We start from the raw sequence: 20,778 nt of genomic DNA on the forward strand, positions 1-20,778 counted from the left end.
GTCAAATCCACAAGTGTGTAACTGTGGAAGGATCCTTTTAAGCACAAATCGCCATAATGAAATTGAAAGGAAAATAATGCACGCAGCCCCGGCCCCGCCCTTTGGAAGCAGACAATAATTGGAGGTGATTTCTAACCCACGCTCCTAGACAAAAATCGCATGTGACTCAGGATGTCCCCATTTATATTTGCTTACCAGTCATTTAAGTTTCCAATCTATCGAAAACAGACGTCTTCACGAGCCTCATTGATGATTCCATTAATGATTAAGCAACAGTGACTAGAGATACCTGAGGTCGAGTAGATATATTAGGCGGAGTTCTAAGTTCAGGTTTATCAATGGAGAGAGCCATAGGGGAAGAATTTGTGTCATCCACACTTCTATTCTAGTTTTCTGTAAGATTAAAAGAATAACTGAGATGGGTGCGTATGCGAGCAAGAACAAGAGCAATTTGTTTGACAAAGACGTTAGCGGGTTGATGGAGAAGACGGGGTTTCTGCAGAAAGAAATGAGGGAGATGATTTGTGAGAGGGAGAAAGAGAGCAAGGGTTATGAGCGAGACATGATGATTTTTGCATTCAAGGAGGCGGAGTGGAAGCAAGAGAGGAAGAGACTAAGAGGAGAGGTGAAGAGCTTGAGGAAGATGGTGGAAGAGAAAGAGGATAAGATCAGAGGGATGGGGGAGAAGAAGAGTGATCAGAAAGAGTGGGAAATGTTGGGAACCAGCTTCATGGTGGAGCAAATGAGGGAGGAGAGAGCACGGCGAGATGAGACTGTGGAGAAGTGGAAGCAGCTATATCTTGCAATTAAGATGGAGCTTGATGATCTTATTCAGAGAACACATCATGGTACGTACACTTTCTTTAGTGTATATGTATGTATGTATACACACACACTCGATCGTATTCAGAAATGCATGCATTGTGAAGTTCTAATTCATGATTCAGTTGCTGTACGTTGCTCATGTGTTGGGATAGGGGTGAAGAGAATGTTTCTCGGTTACCCCACATGAAAGAATGTCTCAATTATTCAGCGAAAAAAAGAGGAAAGAATGTCTCAGTTTATGTCTTTCCTTTAGAATATTTACACTTAAAACCCTTTTAAGCATATGAAATGTGCTTTAAAGAAGAATGTAAATGAAATCGTTATGGTAATGCAATGCCCTTGGTTCTAATCTATAGCAATCCACATATAATTCATCTTCATCCTGCCATACCCAAAGTCTAAATATTGGTGAGATCAATGGCGACATAATCATGGTTTCAGTGAAACTGGAATGCAGAAAACATGGAATAATTCACTGCATATGCACTTTTACGACAAACGAAGTGGGACACTCGGTACATATTTCTTAGTTGGATCTGTCAAAACTTGGGTCCCTATCTTCTGCAATAACCCACATGAAAGAACAGGTTTTGAAGAAAAAGAAAAAAACTCCAATATCATGATGAATGATTAAGGGTAACTTGCCGCTTTGTACTGCAGGGGATGTGCAGCATTGGAGAGCAGAAGAGGAAGAAGAGATGGTGATAGAAGAGTTACAGAGGGAACTCAATGCCAAGGAAGAGACCATCAAAGCACTGAAAGCGAGAGTAGCTTCTATAGAGCATGAAGAATACAAGAAAGAGAGGGAGATTGACATACTGAGGCAAAGCTTACGAATCATGAGCAGCCAGAAGACGGCTCCGCGTGTCACCAAGAATCTTCCCTAAAGCAGGAATATTGTAATTTGGCAATAAAATGATAGCATTGTCGGTGCTCTGTGAAATTGTGAATCACTTTGTTAACAGTACATTTATGCAAAATTGGCTTTAGTTGAAAGCGATTTTCTAATTTAAATTTAACATAAGAAGGTTGCTACTCATCATCCCATATTATACACTTTACATATTTGTATTTTATTTTATTCTTATTAAACTAATTAAGTTGTTCTATTTATTATCCATATATCACATATTTATTATAAATATAATATATAGTATGTGAGAATAATAAGTATAATTATTATTACCAAAAAGATGGGAAATCCAAAACAGTTGAGCGAGGTTACGTTGAGAACAAATTCTATGCGGAAGGCATCTGAGAGAAGTCTAAAAGAGGGAAATCATGAGTGCTATTTTTTTTAAAAAATAAAAATAAAAATCTATTGCTATTTCTAATATACATATATTTGATATGACGCAGAATCGTGTTATTTAGTGGTTAATCGGACTCAAAAACTATGAGGAAGTCCAAGAAAATCACCATATTACATAGAACAAAGTAAAAGATGCGTACAACGTTGGTTGGGTTTAGATTTATGTTTGGGTAACTATAAAATTTTCATTTTTTTTTTTTAATTTTTCATAACTTCTCAAGCATCACTCAAATAAATAAATAAATAAAATTCTATTTCAAATTGTAAACTTTTCATCTAATTATTATCTAATCATTAATTAAATACAAAAATTGATACAAGTTTTATAAATTAAAAAATAAAAATTATATTCAATCACATTTTTAACTTTATTATCTTTTTCACAAACACCAATACAATATTTAATTTTTAATTTTTTTTACTTAATTAAAAAAAATTATTCAACTTTTATTGTCTCATTTTTCAAAACTTAATATCAAACAAATTCTTATAATTCTCAAATATTTTCACATATTGGTATGCAAACATGCCTATTCTTCGAATGCTCACGAACATGATAAAGTACATTAGATCATTTTTTCTAACATCTCTCATAAGTATTTAAAACAACATTTGGATCTCTTTTATTTTTTCATTCAAATCAAGGAAGTTCTGTATCCTAAACATACTGTATTGCCAAGGTATGGATCTAGCTTTAAATTCAACTTTAAACCCATGAACACATGTTGGTATATATCTGGCCACGTTCGAATCATATTATTATCTGACACGATGATGTAATTGCACCGGATATGGATGCTTTAGGCTGTGGTTCCTAAGTTGGAGAGGTGACATGCAAAGAAAACCACAAGATGCACCTCATTATCTGTGTAAGTCGAATATTGGTGACAGCCTTTACAAAAGTCTCTAGTCATAAAATGCCAAAGATTCAGTTCCTTCTTTATGTCATATCGATAAACGAGTGCACCCTTCTTTTTGAAACACAAGGGCCACTATAGTTTAGTCACGAGAAAAGCTACATCCGGTATGCTTTGAGATGCTAATTAATTTTGTCCATCCAAGTATTAAGTAGGTTCTTTATAATTTCCATAAGTCCGGACATGAATAAATGCTGAAATTATTATCTCTATTTCCGAAGCACCCAAGTAAACATTATCCTTTTTCAAGTACTTCATCAGGCACGCCTAGAATTTATGGTCGGTAGGCCGGTGATCACTCCCAAATCCAAAAGAATGGTTTGGATTCATTATATGTTTTAGATAAAAAATAAAAAAATAAAAAAATATTATTTATGTTTTAAAATTTGAAAAAAAAAATGAATTATTTATTATATTTTATATAAAAATTTGAGTTAATTATAATGATGAGGTGAGGTGAGATGCTTTTTTAATCTAAACGGGATCCACATCGTTAATTAGACAGTTCAAATGAAATGAGATGAGATGTTTTGTTAAAAGTTAAAAATTTATAAAAATTGTAATGATTATATTAGATAAGATCAAATAGTTTAAGATTTTGTATTGCTAACTAGCCCTTTACCCATTGTTCATGAAATAAAAGGAAGACAAGTTCGGACCTTCCCAAGGAGTGAATCAGCTCACTGTAGGACAAAATCTGCAGCTGGAGATCACCTCCAATTCGAGCCGTCTCGTTATTTCCTGTCACAAAAATTTATAACAAGATTAGAGAGAGACCTAAGGTATCTGGAAATACCATCGCATTAATTTATAACTGAGAGAGTACAAACGAGTGTTATATTTGTTCATTGTCTGTCACCTCAAATGGCTCAAGTTACTGCATAAAACTACGGTCTGGCTTTATACGCCAATGAAATAGTCGTGTTATTTTTTTTTTTTTTTTTTCTTGTTTTGCAAACAATTACAGGCTAGAAATCCATGTTTCGTAATCGAAGAAACTTCAAATTATAGTTGTATCGTTTGTCTGTAAGTTTCTTTTGCCCATCACTCATCAGCATTCTAAGGATGTACCACATGGGATCCAACTAGTTCATCTACATGGAGAGCGACTTCTTCAATCCCCCTTCAAATGAAGGTCACGAGTTTCTCTCTTAGGTTACTCGTTCACAAAGTTGAAGATTCATCCCTCGAATGAGAGTCTAAAGGAAGCTCACAGCTCAAAAATCTAACTGGAGATCAATCCCTTGCATCTCAACAGAGGTCAATCCCCGGTACGCATACATAAAAGTAAACATGCATGCGGATGCAGGCACACAGGCTTCCTGTAATTTTACAAGCTCAAAGAATCCATGTTGTCTGTCGGTAAAATTGGTGGAAACATGTTACAATCATGAAGAATGGCCCATTTTTCTTGGCGGATAAATATTTAAATAAAGAAACAAGAAGAGTTTATGATGAAGGTCCATATAATAGACAGACTAGTTTAATCCATGACATATGAAGCAACTGCATTGAGCAAAGTTAACAAATTCAACACACAGGCAATGGACTTGGCATGCCTTCACTAAATAAAGTGCTTACAAAGTTTTGCTTCAAAGTTTCATGTGAATGCTACCAAAAAACATTCGACAGTTTTCATATAAAGCTACTGTTTTTTGTTCCCTCATCAACATCAACAAAAGCAAAATAAAAAGAAAAGAACAGAATAACAAGTCCCTAGCAATGAGTCAAAAGCGCCTATTAGTTTTACAAACATTATTTTAGGAAAGGAAAAAGTTGAACATGCAACCAACAAACAAGCAGCATCATTCAGGCTGCAAAACCTATGTTTGAGGCAAATAATGCTAACCTATCAAACACATCAGTGTTCTATTTTTTTTGGAAGTAATCGATATTTGTTAAAAGACACTAGGGACGCAACCCATGTAAATTGAGAGTATACATAGGAGAATGCCTCGTTAAAAATGCATAAATGTACACAGGAGTAAAAGCTACTAAGAAGGAACACCATCATGCTTAAACCTACCTTGAGCATTTTTTTCAGCAAGAAAACGAGATGCTGCACAATTTGTGGTGTGAGAACAATCATGCTGGAGGGTCTTAATTAGTTTCCCTTCATGCATTTACAGCAAAACAAATTTTAAAAGAAAAATGGAATTTTCTCAATAAAAGTATAACTTTTCATGAACGATAAGAGAAAAAATAAAGAAAAAACGAAGTCAATCACACACAAACACAAGATTTACGTGGTTCGGTGCACGGAGCTTCAAAGGATTTTATGTAGATGACAAATCAAAGATATAGTGTGGTTGTACATGGGTTTAATACAATTTATAGCAAACCCTATTTAGTAGGTAAGGTCAGATTAATAAACCTTCTGGAGGTTGGGTCGGTCCAAGGGCCAAAACAGGTCTAATTCCCCCCCACCCACCCACCCCTTCCCATCAGCCCAAGCCAAAGCGAACATGGCCCAAGCCTAAAAGACTACAACGAATTCTTGTCAAGTTGGTCCATCAAATTGGACCAAACACAAACAGAACTAGGCTCCACGCAAACAAGCCCAACATAACTTGCCTATTAAAAAAATGAAAAGTGAAGTATTAAGCTATAGATGCTCAAATACAAAGATGCACATGCCAAGTCTTGTTTACCTTATTCCCATAGATCAATCCACCTCCATAGATCAAGCCACCTCCAACTGATGGATGAAAGCAGACTACGTTGACCTCATCCTCGGCACCAGGAAGAACTCTCACAAGTTCCATATCAGAAACTCTATAAACCTGATTGGTGAAAATTAGTTTTTCAATGAAGGCAACTCATAAACCAGAGCAATGTACATGGCCAGACGAGACACAAATCGTAGTCTTGGGTAACGAAGTTCTGTAAACATACATGTACAAGAATAACCCCTCCCCTACCCCCCCCCACTCTTGAGAAGTGAACTATTGCGTCAACTGTAAACAAGTAACTAGTGCTCAATTGTAGGAGAGAAGTAAGGACATAAAAATGAACGTCTTTAACACAAGATAGGCACAGCTTCCACTTGATAAATACAATTGATGAATGTTTAATGCTTGTAAAAATAGGTCATTATTGTGTCACAACACCAGTTTAAAAGATAACATTGCCATTAGATGCGGAAAAGATAAATCAAATGTAAAATCTGCCTGCTTACACACTTCACTTCTGACTAAAACAACTAAGGCTTAGTTTGGATATAGAAACTATTTCATCTCATCTTATCTCATTATTACAATTTTTTCAAATTCCCACACAAAATATAAAACAATTCAAGTTTTTCAAATACCAAAATAATAATAATATTAAAAAATAATATTTTAACAATATTTTATTTAACTTTCAACTTTCATCTAAAACTATCTCATCTCACTATCCAAACTATACCTAAATCTTCACCAAGCAAAAAAAGTTACCAAAAATTTTAGGGACATTTAATATTCCTTTACACGTGCCCTTTGATTATGAAGAAAAAACTGCTAATAATATGCAATTCAAAATTTTTATAAACTAGGAAAAAAATCGAGGTTAATATAACTGAGTAAAATTACTTTCACACCAAAAGATATATCTACCTTTCAAAAGTACAAAGAATATTTCTTACCATTGACATTACCAAACTCATATAATTATAAACTATTTCTGTTTTTATTTTCCATAAGAACGCATGCATTCATTTGTTAGAGAAGGCTGCCCGTGTCATGTAAGACAAATGAAACTATATATCCAATCATTAGAGATTATCCAATCTCCCAAAAGCATATCACCCCATCCAACAAAAAAGAAAAAGAAAAAGAGGCACCAGAAAGCAATTGACCTGAATTGAAGTTAATCAATGGGCAGCCCGTATTGCCTGTGATGAAGCACTGAACCAAATCTAGATAAACAAGCATAAATTATCAGGCAGAAGTACAAGGAAAAGCATAAATCAAAACCTGAAAAAGACATGATACATGACTAGGTTTAAGCTTCACATTGCCTCTTCGAGGGAATATATCCGAAACTCATATAGAACTTCGTGGGCTGAAATTGGATGCCGTGTCAGGGATGTTGCAGCTACTGTAATTTTGTTGTGGACCTGGCCTTGCAATCCTGGATCAGCTTCCAGATGAGACAGCACACATGCCAAACACGGGCTGCTAAAAATCTCCCACAAGGTGAAAAATGAGCACCCACTGCAACTTATCTGTACAAGTAAACATCCCTCCGCTGTATGTATCGTGTATCATACACATTATATAGATATGTAGTTTGATAAGTTGTCTACAAATTAATGTTACTAAAAGAAGAAAGGCAGAAAAGGTATCTAGTTCCATAATGGGGGAAACAAGGGTAGTTAGAATAATATCAATATCTGTATCTCCAAGCTAAATGTTACTCCAAGAAAGAACTACGTTCAGATAAGTAAAATTACCAAAAAGTCCTACTTCCATTTACAGATTTCTGAATGTTTATGGTAGCAACAAGCTCAAAACAGAGTTTAAAAGATAAAAATAAAAGGAGAATATTATTTAATGGTTAGAGCTACAAAGTACAACATGCGGTATAGTTAAGCCACACTCTTCTGCATCAAGAAGAGCACATGGATCTTTAACATCATGCATATTCTTAGCTTCACAGTGCAAGGTAACTCTGCAACAGCCATCAAGGTTGCAAGTTCAGATTGGATTCTGCTTGGAGGGGGCTGAGGATCACTTCCATCAAATGGAATGTGATTGAAGTTAAAACCTTCATTGGATCCAATCTGGACCTCATGCGAGAATGTAAAGAATGCTGATGAGAACTAGATCTTCCAGTAACTCTAGATTGGCTGACACTGATCAGCATAACTGAAGAGCCATGAGATTTTTCATTTCAGTAAATGTTGATAAACTCTCATGGGCTGAAGCATTGACTGAGCCCATGGTGCATTCTGCAGCTTGACTCTGTCCAATTAACCACCCTTGCAAGAAAGGCAGCTCCCAACACATTTTTTTTAATGGCAGGGGAACCACCCCAAGGCAGAGCCCTTAGGACTCATCCGTGAAACCTAAACCCCCAGGAGACTAGCACAGGAACCCACCACCATGACCTCCCACTTAAATCGCAATTTGATCCCAGGGGGAATCGAACTTGTGTGCATAGAACTTGTGACAGGGGGCTTATGCACACAAGTTCACTCTTACCACTAGGGCTACCCACGGGTGGGTAGGTAGCTCCCAATAAATTGGATCACCAAAAGGAAAGAAGCGATCATTTCTCTCTTCAGGATGCACTTCCACCGTCTCCATGGCATCCATAGCAGATTGAGGAATCGTGTCATCTGTTTCACTCATTAAAGAATCATTTCCCGTATCCTCTGGCACAGGTGATGAGTTATTAGGATCAATAGGAGACAATAAAAGTTCATACTGCCCTGATAGAGTGGAATATCTCAGAGGCCGCACTGAAGCAGAAGGATCCACTCTTTGTTGCACACTAGCCAAACCTGCATCCCCCCATATGTAGGCTGCAAAGATGTTCTCCCATCATCTTTAGCAAATGAATGCTACACCAAAAAGTGTGAAGACATGAGAGAAAGTTCATCTACCAAATAAGGAAGACCACTTGGATGAGCACCAGCCAAGTACACAGTGGGTGGAGGATAATGCAAGTAACCTGGAGAAGTTGCAAGTGTCTTTGAGCAATCTGATGAATCGAGGTCATTGACCTGCAAATCAGCACAATATCAGAACCAAAAAGAGAGAACATTAAAGGCCAAAAGGCATATAGTGGTATGATACTGCAAAGAGAGGTTACTTTGGAAGTTAAAACATTAAAACAAAAGGGGCTGCATGTGGGTGAAAATGCACAACCTGAAGAGACCGGCGTGTTCTCAGTACAATGGCTGGAGTAGATGTCTCTGCTCTCCAGCCATAATGCCATATATATAGCTAATAAAGAAATTATAAACTAGTGTAATTAAAGAATAAGTCAACGTTAGACACTGTAAAATCCAAAGCTAAAAAAGCCTCACCTTGTGACCTGAAGCCACAGCAAGAAGCTCCCCCTATGCATGGAACGCAATAGAAGCAATAGGATGATCTGTGAGGAGAAAAGGAAAATAACTGTCATATCCATATGTAAATTATACAATTTCAACATGATATTCTTCTCCAAATGCTATATAAAATCCCATAGAAGAAATTACAAAGATCATGTAATCCTATACACTGCTGTATTAGCATCCCACAAACAAACTTCATGATCCAAACTTCCACTCACAAGTATTTCAGGATATAAGGGATGAAACCTAACCTGCAAAAGTTCCACTGGAATGTGAAAATGAGAGATGCATAGCACACAGAAAATTCATAGGATAGGTGTATGTTATGTAACTCATTTGGTTAAGATTTTTAACAGGCAATTACCATATGATAGATTTCCATATGGACATCATAGAAATTCCTATTACTAATTTAAATAAAAATTCTTTCCTTCAAAAGCCAAATACAGTATCATGACAGCAAGACTTTAGTATGTATCATGGAACAGACAACGTTTATAGCATATTCTACCTGCCTAACTATAAACAATAAGAATAGAGCCTATAATATAAACTTACCACGCGAGGTTCCTTCAGTGACCACTCAAAACCTTTAAGCAGTTCCTAGTTTTGCAATCAATAATCTTCACGGTATGGTCTCCATTGGAGGAATAAAAACACAATGATATTTTAAAAATTAAGCATCTATACGCAAGTCTTTATCCTAACCTTTATAAGGTATAAGATAGACTATAATGGAATCTCACTGCATAGAAGCAACCGTTCTTCCATCGGAGCTGAAGGCTGCTGCAATAGTTGACCTTGGAGGAGGCAATAGTGGACAATATTTGGCTGATAAATGCCACAGCATTTCTGCCTCCACCCTGAAGATATACAACGGCTTATTAAGATTAAACAGATCATTATATGAAAGACCCAAACCAATAACAGATATATTGTGCGTGTGAGTGAGTGAGTGTGCGTGCATGTACGTGTATATCAGACGAGCACAATAAAGAATGCAGACCATACCATGAGACAAAACCTTGCTATACACGAGCACACCAAATAATGTAGACCATACCATGTGACAAGACCTTGCCTTGCATCTTGTACAGCATGCCTTGATCCAAAGGAATCACATCGAGGTTTAGAAGCTTCTCCATAATACTTTTGGTGAGTGCTTCGTCCAAGGTGAAACCTCTCTTCGTGCCAATAGTTCAAAAACATTGCCACCACTAGCAAAACAAACAATACGTATTAGCAAAAGCAACACCCACCATATTTGGATTTATCGTGATTGATACTAGTCCCAGCACATACCAACAAGCTCATTTATAATTTTTTTTAAAGAAAAAAAAATAATAATAATAAATACATCTGCCACCGCCACCTCAATCAAACACCTCAGCCTAATTTAACTACAACAGATTTAAAAATGCTATACTACATTTTCTCAGACTTAATGGCTGGTTTGGAAATAAATTCCATTCTAAAATTCTCATCTCATCCCTTTCCTAAACATAATTCAAATACAAAATTTTCAAACTAATCATTACAATTTTGTCAAACTAATCATTCAAACTTTTCCAAACTTTCAAACAAAAATAAAAGAATCATTCAACTTTTTCGAATCGCCAAACAAAAATAATATTATAAAACTATATTCTAAGAATATTTTAACTTTATGATATTTTTTATTCATTTTTTCTCTCTCATTTTCTAAAATCTAAAAAATATTCAACTCAAACTATCTTACTCGTATTCAGAAACTATCTTACTGCTATTCATAAAATTCTGATGTCATCTTACTCTCCAAACAACAACTATCGGTAATAAGCACGGAACAATAATCCATGGTGTACTAACCTATAGATCGACAACTATCGGCCTATCGGTTCTTGCAATTTCAGCCAGACTGAACAAAATCTAGCTGCAACTGATATATGCGGGGATTCGGGTCAATTTGGAAGCAATTGCAAGAAACGAATAACTAACAATTCAGAATAATGATAATTATAATGTTCACTTAAGAGAAAAACATGAAAAGTTTCACCAAAAAAACTCCAACAGTGCGTCGAAATGAAAACCACTTCTTCGAATCTGATCGAAACTCATGATCTTTGCCAAGAACGGAGCATTTTAGGAATGAGAATAAATGAGCTCAAATTGTCAATCATTTCACCTGTTCTTTGACTTTGGGCGGCTGGGCGCAGGCAGAGGAGAACGAGTCTGTGCACCTGAGGTAGACGGGGCATTCACGTCGTATGCAATGAAAGACCCCCTCATTTTTGTTTCCGACGCTCTTATTCTTCAAAATTTTCGCCAGAGACCGATGGGAAGAAGACATTTTTCCAATGAAGTTCAAAAGTAAGGGATAATGACGGCTGGGGACTCGAATGAAAAAAATACCCGTTGGCCTCGCTACTTCTCTTTCTTTCTTTTCTTTTTTCCTTCCCTTATGATTTGCCGTAGGACAGAAATGCTACGGCACGAACCATCAAGTTCCGGACGCCATGCTCTTGCAGTGACTTGCCGCCAAATGGCCTCGTACCGACATAATTACTTTACCGACACGTTTCAAATTTTCAGGCTTGACTAATGTAACAAAATCCATCAAAATTAGTGCTAATTATTTACTTGAAATTTTAAGATTTATTTTATCAATTTTATTTTAAAATTTAAATTTTAAAAGTTTTAATATATTAATGAGTAAGATCACATTAGTCGCCTTATTAGTGAGTTGTTAATATATTAATGAGTAGCATCAAAAATTGATGTTCACCGACTAATATTCAATCACATTAGTCGCCTTATTATAATTTATAATCTATTCCATTAAGATCACATTAATGACTATTTATAACAACTAATAGTCGGTGAACATCAAAATTTAAACTATGAGTTGTTATAAATTTATTTTCACCTTTGTATTTGAAGATTGACTATTTATAATCTATTCCATTATTTTATTACCAAATCACTTCTTTTACCTTTCTTTTTTTTTGTCTTTAATTCCGTTTATTTCTCTCTAGACCCTTTCTCTTCCTATCTTGTCCCTTTTTCTCAAATGTTTCTTTTGCTTGTGAATCTGAGAAAAAATAATACTAATAATAATAATAATTCATTTCTCCATTTCAATTTTTCATCTCTATTTTCTCTCTTTTCTTTCTCTTTCTCTCCTCCCTCTAGAGCTGACACTCCCCTTCTCCCATTCTCTCTATTTTTTATTTAGGTTTCGCTAAACCCAACCATATAAACTCACCCTTCCCCATCAAAATTGTGCTTGAGGAGCACAATGAAATCTTAGTGATGTTGTTCAAGTAAATTGCTCTTGAAGGGTTGAGGAAATCACTGCTCAATCCAAGAAATCACTACTCAATCCAGGAAATCACTACTTAAGGTTATTTGTTTGCATTTTTCTGAGCACCCAAACTGAGCATATTTTTCACATTTCTATTTTGAATCACAAGGCTTCTAAGCTGATCTTCTTCAAATATTTGCTATTTTTTTTAACTACAAATTGGGTTTTTGATTCCAACTTTTTCATTTTTGTGTGCTCACGTATTCCATAATTATCGTATTCTTAGCTCCAAGCTCAATCGAGTACTCTTCCTGACCTTTCGATTTTTCTTTTTACAAATTTCAACGAAATAACTCGTAGTAGCTTCGATTTCTGCATATACTCCATCTTGGTTTAATTCAAGTATTTCATCTCTGCATTGCTCTTGCTATTGTTGCTAGCAGAGAAGGACCAAAGTAAGTTCTTATTTCTTTCAAAATGAAGGCATGCTTGTAAATGACCAATCCACGTATCTTGAGGGCCATCAAGATAAGGTATAGGTGATGATTGAAATGTTTTATAGCAGCATCAACTGTTATTTTATCTCACTATAGATATTACAATTAATATCAGAGATTATTCAATATGCCTTGTCGTGGAAATTGTTTTTCTTCATTTTATTTTTTTTCCTACAATTCTCCTATAATCAATTTTTATATGACTAGAGTTCTCTGATTTAATATTTTGTTGGTTGCAGGATCTGGTAAGTTAGCAGAAAAGGTTGCCCCGCCAGTTGAAAATGGGAACCAAGTGCAATTGAACATATTGGTGCCTATGTAGACATAGAAGGTTTTCTAGTTTATTGTATTACCATAGCCTATCTCTCTGATGTTCGGGATATACTTTGGTGCCCATACTTTGAAATAGTTAGACAGTTGACTTTAAATAGGATCGTAGTGAGTCAGTGACCGTAAGAGATGAGAAGAGGGGTCTTGAAGCTCTCCAGAAACTGCAACACTCAGGTCTTTCAGATCAAAATGGTTTTCCATCAGCTTGATGTGTCTGACCCTGCTAGCATTACTTCTTTAGCTGATTTTATCAAAACCTAGTTCGGGAAACTTTATATCTTGGTATATATGATTCAAAGCTGATTTCTTTATCTACTTTTTCAATCTTCCTAAAAATCACGAACTTTGTTCCAGTATCCTTCATGATAAGGTTGGACAGTTAGTTGATTTTTTTTATTTATTGTAGGAACTCGTTGGCTTCTTTTTCTTAGTTATTATTGCCATTGTTATTATTATTTTGTGTTTTTCTTCTCGTGCGAACCTTTTTCTGGGTGAAATTTTGCATTTTGCACTTGAATCATCTCTGTTTTCCAATTTGTATCCCAAATGATAGAGCTTCATAACTGACAGCCTAAATTAACAACTTATCGAAGTAACTGAAGCCAATGTCAATGCTCTAATGTGTAGAATAAAATTTTTTATATAATTTGTTTTAGTATATTTAACATTTCTCTTAACAAAATTCATATAAATTTCAAAATTTACATCATCATCTTTCATTTTATTAATGATCATGAAAAGAGAAATTTTATTTTTTATTTTTTATCAAGACACTTTATTAATGTTGAATCCAAGATTTCAAGTTTTGTGTAATTATATATTTACACATGGATTTTGATGATAACAAATGAAGTCAAAGAATAAAGAAGTCTCAAGCTCAAGTTGTCTACACAATAGAGTCAAGCACATCAAGGAAACAAGCATGAACAAGAAGGGAACAAGTTCAGATTAAAGTTATAGAGTAATGTTGTAAATCTCTTAAAATTCGAAATTAGGATTAATGCTCAAAATTAATATTTTATCATAAAGCATTAAAATACATTTTCCACATGTGCACGAATATTTTTGAAAATTAAATTTGAAAATTTTGAAAGATGATTGATTGTCATCTTTTGCATGTGCATGCCTTAATTAAAGTGTTGAACTTTGAAAATATTAAAGATGATTGATTGTCATCTTTCACATGTGCATGTTTTATTTGAATATTTTCAAAAGTGATTGATGCTTTTTTAGACTTATACAAAAGGTAGATGATTTTGTTTGAAAAATTTAAAAAGTAAAGTGTGCTCATTTTGTCATATGCAAAAAGTAAAAGATTAGATTTGAATTTTTTGAAAAGGAAAGTGTGCTCATTTTGTCATATGCCAAAAGTAAAAGATTAGGTTTGATTTTTTTTTTAAAAGTGAATGATGTTGTCTTTGACAATTGAAAAAGAAGAACCTTTTATTTGAATTTTTTGAAAAAGTGAATGATGTTGTCTTTGACATGTGAATCTTTTTAAATTTGAATATGAAATCTCATATGCCTATAAATAGATCATTTGAGAGCTTCACATTCACAACACCAAGAGCATACAACATTCATTCAAAGCTTTCATTCTCTCTTCTCTAAGTATTGAGCTTTAATCCTTATTTATTTTGAGAGATATAGTTTGCGCTGTATTGTTCTTATTTCACTCATTGAGGAGTGTTTTCTGATAACCTACCCACTATCAGCTCTTGTATAAGAAAAATGGTGTGTATAACCCTTGTGTGTGTAGAAAGTATTCTACACGGAGAATAGTTGAATCACCACGTGTAAGGTGATTGCAAGTGTAGAGGGTGTTCTACACTGATCCTTTGTAGCGGTATTGTTCAAAGGTGTAATAAGTTTCTATCTCCACCTGAAGGAGGTTGAATAGTGAATTTGGGAATCCTCAACGGGTAGCTTGAGGCGAGGACGTAGGCAGTGGGGCCGAATCTCGTTAACATACTGAGTTTGCTTATCTCTTACCCTTACTCTTTATATTTATTGTTATTTCATATTTTGTTTATATTTTATATTATATATTTAATTTATAATTGTTATTTTTTTTAATACAACTCAATTCACCCCCCTCTTGTGTTAGTCATTTGGGCAACAATTGGTATCAGAGCTAAGAGCTCTATTAAGACTAACTATCTTTTGAGTTAAGATCTTATGGCTAACATTTCAGCTTCGTTTGGTGAAGGTCAATCTAGCAGTCGGCCTCCACTCTTTTGTAGAGATAATTACTCATTCTGGAAAGTTAGAATAAGAATATTCCTTCAAGCTCAAGGTCGAAAAATCTGGAAATGTATTGTAAATGAACCTTATATTCCAACAAAAGTGGTTGATGGAGTAAAGGTCAAAAAGGAAGAAGAAGAGTTTGATCGTGAAGACGATAGACTTTATACTTTGAATTTAACTGCTATGAATTTATTATTTAATGCTCTCAATGGAAATGAATTTAATAGAATAATGACTTGTGCTACGGCAAAAGAAATTTGGGATAACTTGGAAGTTACTTATGAAAGAACTTCGCAAGTCAAGGAATCAAAAATTTATATTCTTACTCATGAATATGAAATGTTTAAGATGAATGATGATGAATCTATTTCTAGTATGCACACTGGTTTTACTAACATCATAAACAGCTTGACAGCTCTTGGCAAAGTTTATTCCAAGGTGGAGATAGTAAGAAAAATTCTCAACTCTCTACCAAAACGCTGGGAATCAAAAGTGACAGCGATTCTTGAAGCTAGAGACCTCAAGAAGTTCAAAGTCAATGAACTCATCGGGTCACTTATCACCCATGAGTACACATTGAAAAGAGGAGAAGAAGAAGGAAAGCCAAAGAAGAGCTTAGCACTTAAAGCTGTTCCTCATGAAAGTGAAAGTGATGAAGATGAGGAAAATGAAGATAAAGATGAAGAAGTTGCGATGATAACAAGAAGAATTCAGAGGTTCTTGAAGAAAAATAGAACTCCTCCAAGGAAATCTTTCACAAAGTTTTCCAAGAAAGATTCAGGTAAAAATGACACTTTAATTTGTTATAAATGCAATAAACCTGGTCATATCAAACCAGATTGTCCTCTGCTAAAGAAAGATCGAAACAAGGGCAAGAAAGTAATGAAAGCTACATGGGATGATGATTCAAGTAGTTCAGATAGTGAAGCAAGCAATGGAGAATCAGCAAATCTTTGTCTTATGGCTAAAGATAACATTGAGGTAACAAATCTTGATAATATTGAAGATCTTTCATATGAAGAGTTGCAAAATGTTTTAGAAGAGGTATATGAAGAATTTGAAAAATTGGGAATCAAGTATACTGCTTTGAAAAAGAAAAATTCTTCTTTAACAAACGAAATTGAAATTTTAAAAAAAGAAAATATCATTTTGAAAGATGAAAATCTTGAATTGAATAAGAAGAAAATCGATTTAGAAAATATTGTTGAAAACTTTACGAATGGAAAAAGAAATTTTGAAAAACTTCTTGGTAGTCAAAGATGTGTTTTTGACAAGGCAGGTTTGAGATATATGCCAAAACAAAAATACAAACATTATAAAAATTTCTTTGATAATCATTTTACATCAAAGACTAATATTCAAAATTCTTTTCATAAAAATAATTTTGTCAAAAAAGGATATTATTATAATCATTCAAGTTTTTCATATATGTCACATGCTATTTGCAATTTTTGTAATAGAAATGGTCATAATTATCATACTTATCCTATTAGAAGAAATCATACAATGACTATTAGGGCCATATGGGTACCTAAAAATCTTGTTTCTTCTAATACTAATAAATAAAGGACCCAAAGAACTTGGGTACCAAGAAAAATCATTTTAATTGTTTTTATAGGTATGCATGAAGTCTTTCACAAGCAAAAACAAATGGTTTTTAGATAGTGGATGTTTAAGACACATGACGGGAGACAAGACTAAGTTTTTTGATCTTAGATCTAAAGAAGAAGGACACGTGACATTTGGAGACAACTCGAAAGGGAAGATCGTGGGAATAGGTAAAATTGATAATAAATCTTCTCTTATAATTGAAGATGTTCTATTTGTTGAAAGTTTAAAACATAATCTTTTGAGCATAAGTCAATTATGTGATAAAGGATTTACAGTTACTTTTAAAATGGATAAATGCATTATTTTGAATGATCATGATTGTAATATTTGTTTTATTGCTTTTAGAAACAATAATGTTTATACAATTGATTTTGAAGAAATTACCTCACAAGATGCTATTTGCTTTTCAGCTCAAAATGAAACTAGTTGGTTATGGCATAGAAGATTAGGTCATGCCAACATGGAACTTATTTCCAAACTTTCAAAAAATGATCTTATAAGAGGTTTACCAAAAACATATTTTCTTAAAAACAAAATTTGTGATGCATGTCAATTTGGTAAACAAACAAAAACTTCTTTTAAAACTAAGAAACATATTTTCACTACTAGACCATTGCAACTGATATACATGGATCTTTTTGGACCAAATAGAGTTGCAAGTCTAGGAGGAAAATATTATGCATTTGTTATTGTTGATGATTTCTCTAGATATACTTGGGTCATCTTTCTTGCTCATAAAGATGAGGCACATAATGCCTTTACCAAGTTATGCAATAGAATTCAAAATGAAAAGGGTTATACTATTTCAAGTATCCGAAATGATAGGGGAAAAGAGTTTGTTAATAAAAATATTGAAACATTTTGTGATGAAAACGGTTTTGTGCATAATTTTTCTACTCCTCGAACTCCTCAACAAAATGGGGTAGTAGAGAGGAAAAATAGATCTCTTCAAGAAATGGCAAGAACAATGCTCAATGAGAACAACTTGCCTAGTTATTTTTGGGCTGAAGCGGTAAGTACTGCATGTTATGTTATAAATAGAGTTATGCTAACGTCTAAGTTAGATAAAACCCCCTATGAGCTTTGGAATGAGAAAAAACCCAACATTGGTTACTTTCATATATTTGGATGCAAATGTTTTATTTTGAATGACAGGGATAATTTAGACAAGTTTGATGCAAAATCTGATGAATGTATCTTTTTCGGGTATTCTACTAATAGTAAAGCTTATAGAGTATTCAATAAAAAGACTTTGACTGTACAAGAATTTATGCATGTAGTATTTGATGAATCTAATTCTCCACTCTCCAAGAAATCTATTGATGAAGAAACAGAATGTATAAATAACACAGAAAGTCTCAATCTCAACAAAGAGAAAACAATATAGGAAGTTCAACATGGAGCCATCAGAAAAGATCATCAAAATTTAATACAAGATGCAACCAAACAGTGGAAATTTGTGAAAGATCATCCAGTGGAACAAATTTTGGGAGAACCTTCACAAGTTGTAAGTACTCGATCATCTCTTAGAAATATTTGCAATCATACTACTTTTCTATCTCAAATTGAACCCAAAAATATTGATGATGCACTTCTTGATGAATCTTGGATTCTAACTATGCAAGAAGAATTGAATCAATTTAAAAGAAATGATGTTTGGACACTTGTTCCTAGACCCAAAAATCATACTATTATTGGAACAAAATAGATTTTTAGAAATAAGAAAGATGAGTCCGGAGTTATTACTAGAAATAAGGCTCGACTTGTAGCCCAATGTTTTAATCAAGAAGAAGGAATCGATTATGATGAGACATATGCACCTGTTGCAAGATTAGAAGCTATTCAAATGCTACTTGCATATGCTTGTTATAAAGATTTCAAACTTTATCAAATGGATGTTAAAAGTGCTTTTTTAAATGGTTTTATAAATGAAGAGGTATATGTTGAGCAACCTCCAGGTTTTGAAAAACTCACAAAAACACTATGTGGACTTAAACAAGTTCCTAGAGCTTGGTACGAGAGACTCAGTGGTTTCTTGATTGAAAAAGGTTTTTCAAGAGGAAAAATCGACACAACTCTTTTCATTAAATATGAAAATGATGATATTTTTTTAATTCAGATTTATGTTGATGATATAATATTCGGTGCTACTAATGAAAATATGTGTCAAGTTTTTGCTAAGATTATGCAGGAAGAATTTGAGATGAGCATGATGGGAGAACTTACATTCTTTCTCGGATTGCAAATTAAGCAAGCAAAAAGTGGGACATTCATCAATCAATCAAAATATATTAAGGAATTACTGAAAAAGTTTGGAATGGAAAATGCTAAGGAAATTGGAACACCAATGAGCCCATCAACTAAACTTGATAAAGATGAATCCGATAAGTCAGTTGACTCGAAAATATATCGAGGTATGATTGGTAGCTTATTATATTTAACAGCCAGTAGACCAGATATTATGTTTAGTGTGTGCTTATGTGCACACTTTCAATCATCTCCAAAAGAATCACATTTAATTGCAGTTAAGCGCATTCTTAGATATCTTAGTGGTATAATTAACCTAGGGTTATGGTACCCTAAGCACACATCTTTCGATCTAATCAGCTACACAGATGCAGATTATACTGGCTGTAAAATAGATCGAAAAAGCACTAGTGGAGCATGTCATTTCTTAGGTCATGAATTAGTTTCCTGGTTCAGTAAAAAATAAAATTCTGTTGCACTATCTACTGCTGAGGCAGAATATGTTGCTACGGATAGTTGTTGTGCTCAAGTTCTCTACATGAAACAACAACTTGAAGATTTTAAACTCAAGTATAATCACATTCCAATCAAATGTGATAATACAAGTGCTATAAATCTTTCAAAGAACCCAATACAACATTCTAGAACTAAGCATATTGAAATAAGATATCATTTTCTTCGAGATCATGTGCAGAAAGGCGATATAATACTAGAATTCACAAACACACATGATCAGTTAGCAGATATTTTCACAAAGCCTTTACCAGAAGATAGATTATGTATGATCAGAAGAGAAATAGGTATGATGCATGCTATGAATATCTCTTAAAAGATAGACTAGAGTCAATAAAAATAGAGATAGATTTTTTTAAATACTTTTACATAAACTTGAGATTCTTAGCCTCATTTTTGAGACGCTCATTCTCTTCATACAATATCATGTCATTCTTATCCATGGGAACCGGCAAGCGGAATGAAGAATCTAATAAAGATTTCAACTGTTTATTTTTCTGTCGAATGATTCCTTCCCTTGTGTGAGACTCTTGAACAATTCGTTGAAGTACAACAATTTATTCTTTAAGCCTTTCAACCTCATGGTTTTTGGCTTGTACCCGCTGGGAAAAAGCAATAATAAAAGATGAGTAGCGAGTCCCAAGACTCACCATGTAACAGCCCGCTAGAAATTCAATCGTAAAATTTCTATTAACTTAGGAATCTCGTGAAAACCCCATAAGTTTTCACGAATCCATTAATCGTATAGGTTTTTGTCTAACTACATAGTTAGTGTTATTATTTACCATGGTATCAGAAGTGTGTTTTGATTATTGGAGATAGTTAGAAGTGTCAAAATGTATTATGGTTTGTGCCATTAGACTCGGAGGGTTATTTAAAATCTTATGGCGCAATAACATTTTTTCATATTTTCGGACAAAACGTCTGTTCAAAACTGTAGATATTATTGG

General features: G+C 34.1%; 2 protein-coding genes across 11 annotated transcripts; one reads left to right on the forward strand and one right to left on the reverse strand.

The window, feature by feature from the left end:
• The first annotated feature begins 201 nt into the window (after nt 1-201).
• On the forward strand, nt 202-1,864 carry LOC122276146 (E3 ubiquitin-protein ligase BRE1A). Its single transcript, XM_043085651.1, has 2 exons — nt 202-848; nt 1,486-1,864. Exons 1-2 carry the CDS (start codon nt 419-421, stop codon nt 1,710-1,712), a joined length of 657 nt encoding a protein of 218 aa, XP_042941585.1. The 5' UTR covers nt 202-418; the 3' UTR covers nt 1,713-1,864.
• Nucleotides 1,865-3,592: 1,728 nt separating this feature from the next.
• On the reverse strand, nt 3,593-11,636 carry LOC122276149. 10 transcript variants are annotated; one of them, XR_006228782.1, is made up of 7 exons: nt 10,949-11,207; nt 10,164-10,317; nt 9,659-9,963; nt 9,071-9,351; nt 6,893-8,764; nt 5,706-5,837; nt 3,593-3,795 (listed from the first exon to the last, which is right to left on the reverse strand). XR_006228782.1 is itself a non-coding variant. In XM_043085665.1 (6 exons), the coding sequence occupies exons 1-6, from the start codon at nt 11,335-11,337 to the stop codon at nt 8,489-8,491; spliced, it is 630 nt and encodes a 209-aa protein (XP_042941599.1). In that variant the 5' UTR covers nt 11,338-11,636; the 3' UTR covers nt 7,486-8,488. The 10 variants fall into 10 exon arrangements, 4 of the variants coding, with proteins under 4 accessions (XP_042941599.1, XP_042941607.1, XP_042941615.1 ...); XR_006228781.1 differs by having other exon boundaries at nt 3,594-3,795; nt 9,071-9,138; nt 10,949-11,206; XR_006228783.1 differs by having other exon boundaries at nt 3,594-3,795; nt 9,071-9,138; nt 9,245-9,963; nt 10,949-11,206.
• Nucleotides 11,637-20,778: the final 9,142 nt, after the last annotated feature.

The sequence above is a fragment of the Carya illinoinensis genome, chromosome 1 (assembly GCF_018687715.1).
Source record: "Carya illinoinensis cultivar Pawnee chromosome 1, C.illinoinensisPawnee_v1, whole genome shotgun sequence".
NCBI lineage: Eukaryota > Viridiplantae > Streptophyta > Magnoliopsida > Fagales > Juglandaceae > Carya > Carya illinoinensis.

Bases quoted from the DNA above. Each gene is read 5' to 3' on its own strand.
- LOC122276146 (XM_043085651.1), top strand. From the start codon at position 419: ATGGGTGCGTATGCGAGCAAGAACAAGAGCAATTTGTTTGACAAAGAC. The intron at 849-1,485 runs GTACGTACACTT...TTTGTACTGCAG, and splicing joins TATTCAGAGAACACATCATG to GGGATGTGCAGCATTGGAGA.
- LOC122276149 (XM_043085665.1), bottom strand. From the start codon at position 11,337: ATGCCCCGTCTACCTCAGGTGCACAGACTCGTTCTCCTCTGCCTGCGC. The intron at 10,318-11,264 runs GTGAAATGATTG...TTGTTTTGCTAG, and splicing joins CGCCCAAAGTCAAAGAACAG to TGGTGGCAATGTTTTTGAAC. The intron at 8,765-9,070 runs GTGAGGCTTTTT...GCTGATTTGCAG, and splicing joins CTGTGGCTTCAGGTCACAAG to GTCAATGACCTCGATTCATC.